General features: G+C 38.4%; 1 protein-coding gene across 1 annotated transcript in view; it reads left to right on the plus strand.

Annotated features, from left to right (window-relative positions):
- The window catches only part of PolD2 (DNA polymerase delta subunit 2), a 160,296-nt gene extending 149,815 nt beyond the window's left edge, over positions 1–10,481 (plus strand). Inside the window, exon 10 of the mRNA XM_090388016.1 lies at positions 10,256–10,481. Within this exon, the coding sequence (XP_090244142.1) occupies positions 10,256–10,401 (146 nt within the window). The 3' untranslated portion in view covers positions 10,402–10,481. The remainder of the gene's footprint in view (positions 1–10,255) is intronic.
- Positions 10,482–11,277: the final 796 nt, after the last annotated feature.

Below are 11,277 nucleotides of genomic sequence, written 5' to 3' on the forward strand. Positions count from 1 at the left end.
ATATCTAAGCTACAAGACCTAATATCCGATCTTGCCCAATCCAAAGACAGATTAGAGCCCTTGAACACATGTGGCTTTGATTTAAAAGTCAATTGGGATCATTCTCACAAATCTACAGCCATCAGAAGAGTTAACAAAAGTGTGTTAGCTTCTATCAACTTGAGCAAAGGCTGAAACATCTCCCCACGTGATAGTCAGGCCTATCAGTCAACCTGCAGGCCATACAAGCTCACTTAGAACACTGCAAAAGGTGCCCTACTGAGATCAAGATACACCCACATAAATCTATCTGATACTCCGACCAAATACTTCTCTCTAGAACACATACATCACAAAGCAACCCACCATTACTGCCATTCAGCTGCAAGATGGAAGCATCACTGAAGACACGGAGGAAATCTTCTCTGAAGTAACAGATTTTATCAAGAAATATACAGTTCAAAAGAAACCTCTACAAAGGCAACCGAGGAAGTCCTTTCAGGTCTTAAAAAATCTCCCCTACAATCCAAGAACTAACAGCGGCGTACAAAGCCCTTCCCAAAATTAGATTTCCAGGTCTGGATGGACTGACTTCTGAATTTTTTCAAATCTTTTGGTCAACTCGGAGTGCTTCTCTTATGAATGCTTGAAGAAGCACAATTCCACGGATTACCAGATTTGGTCACGACCTCTGTTGCACGACTGATTCCCAAGAAAGGAGATTGCACCAACCTCCAAAACTGGCACCCAATTTGTTTAATGAATACAGATTGCAAAATTATTTGCAAAGCCATCGCCAATCGATTGAAATCCACTCTTCCTGATATAATCGATCACGAACAAACATACTCAGTTCCAGGAAGATCGATTCATGGCAATCTTCATCTGATCCTGACCCTCCTCTCCACTGCAAACTGCCAGCACTAATTAGCCTTGACCAGGAAAAGGCTTTCGACAGAGGTGAGCACAGATACCTTTTTGAAACCCTGAAAGCTTTCGGATATGGACCTTACATCATCCAAAAAATTCATCTGCTATACAAGGAAGCCAAATTCTGCTTGAAACTGAATAATCAGCTTACCCGCAACTTTCTGAATTCCAGAGGTATAAAACAAGGCTGCCCACTCTCTGGGCAACTTTACACACTTGCCATAGAACTATTCCTAATTAAAATTGCCACCAGTCAACAATCCCGACGAACGCTGCTGCTAAAGCCTCACCTCCAAATAACCTACTCAGCGTACGCAAATGACGTCACAATTGTTATACGTCACGAGAGTGAATTTGAAAACATCCAAAAGGTTCACGATCTCTACGCTGAAGTATCTGGTGCAGAACTAAACCACTCTAAGACCAGAGGCCTTTTGGCTGGCAACTGGGAAACTAGAACCGACTCCCCAATCCATTGCACATGGTCCAGCGAGGGACAGAAATATCTGGATGTATATCTCGTCAATGCACCTTTTTTCCTCCCAAAATAACTTCTCCGAATTTCTGAGTCGCTTCAGCAGAGTACAAGGGAAATGGACGAGTGTGCACTACGTCTTCACTGAGAGGAAGAATGCTTTTTGTCAATCAGATGGCGGCAAGCGCTCTCTAGGACACCTTCAAAGTTTTAACTCCACTTATTCACTTCCTCCACCAAATCCATGCATCTCTCCGAAGCTTCTTATGGAGCAAAACCAACTGGATTTCCTGCTCTAAACTCTGCCAGCCGCTCACTCACGGAGTCAGGGGCTAATTTCTTTTAAAGACAAAATCACAGCCTTCCGGATCACATTTCTTCTAAAGACTGCAAATGAAACACTTATATCCTGCCACCACAGATAAACTACTAGCAACAGCCACTAGACGGCTAATCCTATCAATAATCTTAAGAATGGACATGGCGCCAGCACACTGCACCGCTGGAAGAAGCTTAATCTTCACCACACTCTTGAGGGAAGGTCACTTCTCGCCATACTGTACTTCAGAACCGCTCTTCTGTAATAAAAGGATAACAGACCCTGCAGCTGATGATCATCTCCTTTTTCCTACGTGGAACTGGGGAGGTATAAGGATCATAGGCGACCTCTTGACACCATGCCTTGAATGGAAAGGATCAGAAGATTTGCCCTTTAAAACCATAAATGCAAATCAGCGACACAAACTTCTAAAATCAGCGATCGCACAAGCTCTTGCAGATTTTTATCCCTTTGATTTTTTTGTTTGTTTCTTAAGTTTAAATATCCTCTACCTTCCCCTACCCTCCTGACAGATTGAGGAAATTATTCAGAATTCGACATAGGAGCCCAAGAATAATAGAAGAATAAGTAACAGGCAAATATCTGTGACCCGATCTGCCCTTAACCAAATCAACTCGCACAGTGATGTGTTCCCAGCAAACACGATTGGACTCCTGAACGACTTAAACATCAACCCTGAGGCGATTTGCATGGACAAGGCCTACAGAACAAAAGTTTTTGCTAACACCTACGCAGTCTTGCAATTTTAGGCCTTTCATTTCACCATTACTCTACGTGGCTTCTGTACTAGAGGATGACCAGCGTTCCTTCTCCTGTTCTAGTCAGCCTACAGCAACTTGCCGCTGACGCTGAATGTATATTGAGCATTTATGTTGAACATAATCTGTCTTTGTATCTGTGTCTTTTATATTACCCACTATAGATATTGTATTGCTATGTTATAGTTGTGTATACCCTCCTAGCATTTGATTGCTGTCTAGGGGTGAATGTAACTTTTACTTTACCCGAATTAAATAAATAAAAAAACATTATTAATTCCAAGAGAAGCCTATCAGGAATGTTTCTAGAAGTTGCAGAAGCGTTGGAATCGGCGTATACAGCGCAAGGGACTACTTCGACAGAGCCATTCTAACAGCCGGTAAGCTTAATCATCTCCCAGATATTGTACAAATATTAGTTCACTCCGAACTCTTTGATCACACACACACCTCGTACATGCCAAAACATCTTTGTATGATTTACGTTTAAAGCATATAGAACAGTCTGTTTAAAAGTTTTTATTCTCATTGTTTTTACTGCGCGGGATCCGCGTGTTGGGAAGAAGAAAGAAAGCAAGCGATGTTCTAGTTTCTGTAAAACACTGAATAGAATTGAGTAAATATAATCCGGATTCTACTGGAGGATAGAAAAGTCTTAAACCTGTTCACAATCCAAAAAAATGTAATGCAAGAAGTAATATCGATTGACAGATACGTTACCGCTTTCCCAGCTTGTTTGTCTGTACCTGTTTCAAATACTGGCATGTTAAAGTAACTTTATAAACATTACGATCCTTAACATTCCGGTGATCAAAACTTTTTCCAGAAAGTTTCTTGGGCTTTCACAAAATTGGCTTGTGTTGTATTTACTTTGGAGAACAGCGAATATGGAGACTGTTGAATATACGAATATGTTTTCATCGTATGTTAGCATTCCAAGGAGAAACCTGCTAAAGGAGACCTTTGTTGTAAAAAGTAACAAGATGAGCCATGTGTGAAATATACGATAGTACCGGTAGCCGAACGAATTTCTATGTCCAGAGTCGTAACTGTACACGTCTACTATTTGGAGTTATAGGTGGACCTCCTATAATCAGCCAATTACTTGCAAGCGCAGTGTGCGGAGAGCCATCGTTGTTTGGGCGTAAAATGGATTAAGCCATCCGCCTGCCAGTGAAATTCGCAACTAAACTCTCGGGAAGACGACACTGCCCTTGTGTTTCGTACCATTCCATCTCCATACACAGCTGTTGCCTCGCGGCCACCCGATGCTCTCAGTCCCACGTGATGATGCTCTCATCTCTCTAATTGTTCCGTTTTCACTTAATGAGGTCTTATAAAAGGGAATAAAAGCCTTTAATCAGTGTGTGTGTGTGCACTGTTATGGACCACCTCGCAAGCAACCAAGAAATAGCGAACAAGCTTGTTAATGCAGCATATTTATCCACTATTCGTTTAATTTTTTCCGGTTGTGTTGCTGTTAAAAATGACATGAGAAGTGGATGACGTCAGCTTTATTTGCTCCAAACGAAGTTGAAATAGCTTGTTTACTTTTAAACTTTACGACTGGATTAGTTAAGACTTAAATATGCATATTTGGGTGTTCCCGAAGGAAACCTGCCTTCGCTCCTCTGTGCCTTTGCCGCATCGCATTCTGTTCATTAAATTCGCCATTTGGTTAATTGAGATCTGAAAACTTAACGTAAATGAAAGCCAGACGTAGGTCCTTAAAAATTTTATTGTCGTTGTTATGCATTACAACGATGCTACTGACCGTTTCGATCTTAGTCTAATCATTTAATCTTTTTAGTTGATTGTAGTTTAGAAGCCGTTTGGGCTATCTGTTCGTCAGTTCTTTCTACTTGTTTAATCATGTTTAATCCATATTATCTTTTAAATACTTTTATAACACCATTTGTAGTGTTATAAAAGTGGAATAACACTTTATAGTTTTTCAAAAATTTCGTGTTTGTTTTTGTCTGACGGTTCGCTTTTCTCATGAGTCGCACTTCAGCCAATGTTAATTTTAACTTTTTTTTTTTTTATTGCCATGCTTCAAATTAATTAATATAAGTTAATATTAACGTAATGAACAAAAGGTCTTCTGAATAAGCTTCCATCTTTAGTTTTCCAACTGTTTTTTGTAATTGGGCAGCCAGTTTTCTCTCAAACCCTCACTGAGAGTGATGGCTGTCTGTCTTCTAACTTCTCCACTAATGCTGTTATTCCTCAGGGTTCAATTTTTTCTTCCGCTCTTTTCATCTTGTATATTAACGACCTCATTCCATTCACCGGAAATCCTCTCCATAGCGTTGCTGATGATAGCACATTGCATTCCACTTTCCAGTTTGAGAAACCTTGCCCTGCTAAAACAGCTTCAACTTCTGGAATATCCACTACCAATTCCTTAAATGCTGATGCCCAGATCTTCAGTGGGGCAAAGATAACTTAATTAATTTCAAACCTTCTAAAAGTCAGTCCTGTCTTATATCTCTTAAAAAGGATTCTTCTGCTTCTATGCTTATCTTCGATGACACTCCGATTTCTAGGCAAGACATGTATATCTTTTAGTGATTGTCCTGACGTCTAATCTCCCTCTTGGCATAAGCACATTACAAATATTGCTCCCTCTGCATCTAAAAAACTGGGTTTTCTCTTTCGCTCTTGGCGTTACTTTTCTTCCAAACAGCTGTTCACTCTAGATTTGCGATTTGTAAAATCTTTTACAAATTGCAAATCCGCCCTACAATGGAATATTGCTCCCACGTCTCGGGCGGTGCCCCCAAAACCTCTCTCAGGCTTCTAGATTCCATTCAAAAGAGGGTCAGTTATGTTAATTAATGACTGTTCTCTAACAGAGTCTCTCCACTCTCTGTCTCATAGACGTTCTGTTTCTGCTGCATGCCTCGGGCGCCGCCGTAGCCAGGTGGGAAGGACAGCAGTGCGTAGCACACGCTTCTTGATTAGACCGGGGTTCGAGCCCGTCACCACCAAATACGGAGGATGCGGACAGGTCAGGGAATGACCACCGCATATTCCCAGAGCAATATGGCCTTAGTTGCTAATGCTCCTAAAAACCAACCAAACAAACAAACAAACAGCTGCATGCCATTTCTATAAATACTTCCATGGGCACTGTTCTTCTGAATTGGCTGCTATAATTCCCGCCCTCTCTTTCAAAGCAGTCCAAACACGTGCCGACCAGTCAACATCCTTTTACTGTCCAACTTCAAACTCACAGAACCAACTTTTCTTCTTCCTCATTTATTCATTTAACTTCCGTTTTCTTGAATAACATTCCTTCATACTTTTTTCCTGAAAAATTACAATCTGCAGAAGCTCAAGTGTAATGTCAACAAATATCTTTTTTCATCTTCTCAACCTCCAACCCATGCAAGGTACTAAGTACTATGCGTTCTGATACCTCTCGTGTTTGGGGGTTTCATAAAAAAAAACCCAACAAATATACGTCATCGATTAAAACTGAGTTTTAATCTATGACGTATTTTACTTCAGAATTAAAGCTAGAGTAAACAAAGTATATCTGGAAATAGAAGTGATCCATTCTTTGCTCGGCTTCCCCAAACATTTACATAATATTACTTGACTTGCACTAGTGGTGTTTCGTGCCATCATCAGTCGTTTATGTAATAGATGTTTGCCATTTCTGATCATTGGACGAAATTCATTAATGTGTTTCGCCGTTATTTTTCGCAAAACGACAAAATAATTCCGCACACCATTGATCTTAATAATCAATGTTTATTTATATAGAACGCGACTAGATGCAGAATAGTGCAGAGACCCAGTAGAAAAACAAATTTAAATCACTTTTTTGTGGGAAGCTTAGTGGGAATTTTGACACGTTTGTGTTATTTCTGTGGAGTTCAAGGTTTCGATAGATTAATAAATATGAGAGAATGAAAAAGCAAACATGCAATTTAGTCTTATATATGCGTAGAGGGACGGTCCCAGATAGAGGCTACTGGAGCTGTGCCCCCTATGATAAAAATAATGTGGGAATTCATTTATTTTTGTAATGCTGCATGATGATTAAAGCTTAATAGCTCTCGGAACATTGCTTTAGTCTCCCTTTTGAAAATCCTGAGACCGTTCCTTTTACGTGTATATAGGGCGCTTCCGTAGACAGGTGGGCAGGAGCAGCAGTGCGTAGCACACGCTTCTTGATTAGACCGGGGTTTGAGCCCGTGCCCACCAAATACGGAGGATGCGGAAAGGTCAGGGAATGACCACCGCTTATCCCCGGAGCAATATGGCCTTAGTTGCTAATGCTCCTAAAAACCAAATAACAATAACAACGTGTATATAGATTGGGAGAGCAAATGTATTATGGATTTTTAATGTCGAATTTTTCGAACTAGCGAAGGTAGGTTTCAATGTACAGTAGTGATTATTATGCTTGTTAATTTTTTTTTTTTTAATAATTGGAAAATTTTGTGTCTATATCTTGAACTGAAGAATTCAGTTCATATATTGCTTTTAATAAGTTGTCGTCAGTTTTTGCTATATCCGCTTAACAGGCGATAACTTTTAAATGGAGACAAAGAACCTAGATGGACGCCTCTGGCTGATTTTTTTAATTTCTCCAATTCATCATCTGTTAAGGGCACAAAAGGTGATATTGTTGTACACGTTGGCACTAATGATATTAAGAGTAGATCTGCAAACTTATTTAACAAGTACAGGGCAATGTTGAAAATAAGTCGCGAGTTAAATTTGGGTTAAATTTGAAAGTGTCTGCAATTCTGCCCACACAGGATAAGAGGGATTATATGATGAGAGCCTTGTGAATAAAATTCGGCACTGGAGAGCTTGTGCAAGACACATGGGGTAGAATTTTTTCTCAGCATCGTAATCCGAAATTCCGATTAAATAATTTTTTGTTTGACTGTAAGAAACGTAACTATCACGGGATTATATAATCGAGTCATGATTCCCCACATATAAATTATTATGATTGAAGTAAAGAAGAGTGAACCTCATCCACGTCACTTCTTGTCTAATCTGTCGTGCCGGACCTGGCATAAAAATTTCAGTGTTAAAGTTCATCTCATTCCTATCAACCTTTTGAAGTTGGTCCGATGGGATTAAACTTGGTATGACGTGTCTCCTGTAATTTAAATTCATTTTAGTGAGTTTTTCCGTCATTCTGCACATTTCATTACATATATCACTTTGGTATAATCATGAATGATTCCATAATTACAGAAAAAACTAAGAATAATGTATTTCTTAAAAAATACAAGTTAGCTTTTCTTCTTGCTGTTTTTTCTAAATGTTTTAGGATTTTATACAATTGCACTTCATTAGATAATTTTCCAAAATTAAATTTATTCAATTTCAAAGATTTATGGATGCTATGTGATTGTTTTTATTTTTCTTGTTTGTTTGTTTTTCTATTAATAAAAGCATATTGCAGGTTTGTGTGTTTCCTTTAATTTTTTTTTTTTTTCAAGTAATTTAATCCCAGACAATTTAATACTCTGAGATTCGCTACTTACCACACATTTCCATATACTGTTCTTTGTTCTTCATTGGGATGTAGCTGTAAAAAAAAAAAAAAAAAAAAAACTCGTACTGCTTTGTATCTGTTAGACCTTTCTTTATATACATTTATTTCTGTGGCCTCTTCGATTCTTTCTTTCTTTCTTTTTCTCCTGATGAATCTTATCCATTTCTCCCTTTTTTTCTAGATGAGTCAGTGTGCTATTTAGATTTTATCCTCCTTTTCACAATTTGTTATTAAAAGTAGTCTTGTAAGTCTACTAAAACATTATTTTTGCTTTCATAATCATTTCGTTCCCTTCTTCATCATTCATCTCACACCGATCATCCTTTCTCAATTTGAACATTTCTGTTATATCTACTGTCCTCTTGTCTTTCCTTTCAAAGCAGTCTTTTGGTTCTCACTTCCAATGCTGCTCCAGTATAGTGTTTACTGTAATTCTTTTCTTCTTTTTCTCACAAAAAACCTGGGATTCAAATCCGTCAAGGCGGTTGATATTTTTATGGGCGGGTTTTTTTTTTTTTTTTCTCTCTTCTCTCTCCTAACATGGGGGCCGAGGTGTTGCATAGTTTTCGTTAAAGTTGGGCCTACACCTTATTTTATGTTAAACTTCATGTTTTTCCAAACCCTTTGATGCCCAAATACTTTTCGCAAGGTAGCGTATATATAATATGCGCTACGTTGCCTAAAAGTGTAAAGTTTTTGTTGTAGGTGAATCGACAGACATATATATTGTCTGTAAATTTTGTGTTCTGTGGTCGATTTGCCTGTTTGCTAGATGAAAAACACGATTTTCCCGGAGAAAAAGCCTGTGCTACCCTCGCCGAAACCGACTAACAAAGCCACGTTAAAGGTTCATAAAAATTCCTCGAGTCTTTGATGGGATTCGTACCCACTACTACTAGATTCCCCCCCGTATGGGGAAGGTGGAGATTATATGCACTGTGCTATACGCGAGGGCTGGAGTGTAAAGTATAAAAAAATTGGTACCAAAACTAGAGTGTAAAAAAAGAACGGATTTACGGAAAGGAGAAATTTTATTGAGACTGCAGGGAAACTTGGCAGCACATGCCTGAGTGTCCTCGGAGGTAGCATCGCCGCTCTCCCACACCGGGTGCGAAAGACTTGAGTTTGAGTCCCGTTGATGACGGGAGGAATTTTTATGGGACTTTTTCACAACCTGGCTGAGTTAATTGGTCTCAGGCGAGGTAGTATGGTTTTTTCCTCCCATATCTCGGATTTTTCGTCTAGCAAACAGAAATCGAACTCAGAACATACGCAATTTACAGACAATACACACGGAGCAATATACCCTTAGTCACCGATGCTCCTAAAATCCTACTACAACAACATGTTTGGGCTAAGGAGGTGTTTGTATAGCCCAAGGGGAAGGTGATTTATGATAAAGAAAATTCAATATGATAAAAGTGATTGACACTATACATCACATAGCTTGGTAGTTTCGTAATAAGTTGTCACAGGTAAGTTGCCATATACCTCTCCTGATTATTGGTTAATTAATAAAATGTCAGCTGTTAGAAAGCATTTAATCAAGAGTTTATTTCTGTGTTTGATTGTTCTCAATAATTTCTGAAATGTTCTTAATAATTTCGGAAAGCAGTTCAGTTCTTTTATAGTGCAGTTGTGTATCATGTAGGGACGCTGTACTGTATTTGTAACTCCATATTTCCCTCTTCCACTTCTTTGCCTGAAAACGAAATTCCACATGTGAATTTTGAAACGTATTTGGACTATTTTTTATTTCTTAATTATCAGATATTTTATCTTTGAACAGTATATATAATTCAGCTTTTTTTTTTTTCTTTATTAGAAGGCAGTTGACATATAACTCGGGTTTTCATTTGTCGTCTATATTTAAGGCAATTAACACATGACTCAGGTTTTCATCCATATTAGAAGGCATTATGATTTAATTGGTAGTTTAGAAATGAAATTTCAGATAAAATTTAAATGTTTACAAAGCATTGCTAAAATTGAGATTGACTTAATTAGTTAAAAGGGGTAGGTTAGGTCGTTCATCATTGCAAATATTATACCCACAATATGTTAATTCTCAACACGTAGTATAAGAGTATTTATTTTTCAGTATTATTTAAAGTAACATTTGCTGTATGTATTTAAACTCTCGTAGTATACATATTAGTTCTTTATTAATGTACCTAGTGTTTGCTGTAATAAGAATATTTGCATCCCTCAATAATGACTACAATTTCCTTTCTTTTTAGGGCCAGAGGGACAAACTGCCCTCTTGATTTCTTTGCCTCACTTCTACAAGACCTTTACATGTGCCTTGGTGAATTTGCGAACCCTGGAGTGTTCCCCCTTGACATTTGATAGCTCGTTTCACACAACGGTTACTCCAGATATGTAAATAAAGGAATTATTCGGAGAGGTTCTGCTACGAGTTTGAACTCTTTGAATCGCGAAGTCTTTTATATTTTAGTCTTTTAAATATGGAATCCTGAAACATCGATTCATTAAAACAAATTCTAAAACTTAGCAACTCATTTATTGAGAGGAGACATACATTTAACTGCTAAAAATCATATAGGCGCATTCTTAATACTCTAAGAGTTTGGTACTGGCATTGTCACCATATTAGGGGAAGGATAATGTCCTTAGGGGATCGTGACACACCAACGTATATTAACACAAAGAATTAAGTTTTTGATCAGCAAAGAGTTCGCAGACTTTATTCAAGGTGTGTCTTCATCGACTTGAAAACACTTCAGTGTCATAGCAGGTCAGCAGTTATCGAACTCACTCAAAAGATATCCAGCAACGTGAAAAGCATTATGAGCATTTGAATTCCCCACAGAATCCTAATGACAATTTACTTTTGAGGTTTAAATAGTGCTCTTCAAATATTCTAATAGATAAAAGTAAGTAAGGGTTTCGATCTGGTTAGCAAAGTGACCCTGGAATAGGCCTGCCGTTCAATACTGAGGATACTTGGTGTCCATAATAGCATCACTAAAATGCTTGTCGCATGAACCATGTGCTCGTTAATTATTAACAGCGGGTCGTCTAACAAATTCAGGAAACGGTTCTGAAGAATCCATTGGGATTCCTCGGGACGAAGCCGCTGTGTAGCCTACTGATTATTCATATTCCACAAGAAACCTTGAGAAACACTTCTGGTGTCACATGATTTCTGAGTGCAGATTCTTCTTTGCCCATAAGTGCATGTAACGGATATTCCAGGATTTTAATCTCTTGAACTGAGTGAAACTTGAGAAATAAAGCC

This window comes from Mastigoproctus giganteus, chromosome 13, assembly GCF_048544385.1.
Source record: "Mastigoproctus giganteus isolate SK-2022 chromosome 13, ASM4854438v1, whole genome shotgun sequence".
In the NCBI taxonomy this organism is placed as follows: Eukaryota; Metazoa; Arthropoda; class Arachnida; order Uropygi; family Thelyphonidae; genus Mastigoproctus; species Mastigoproctus giganteus.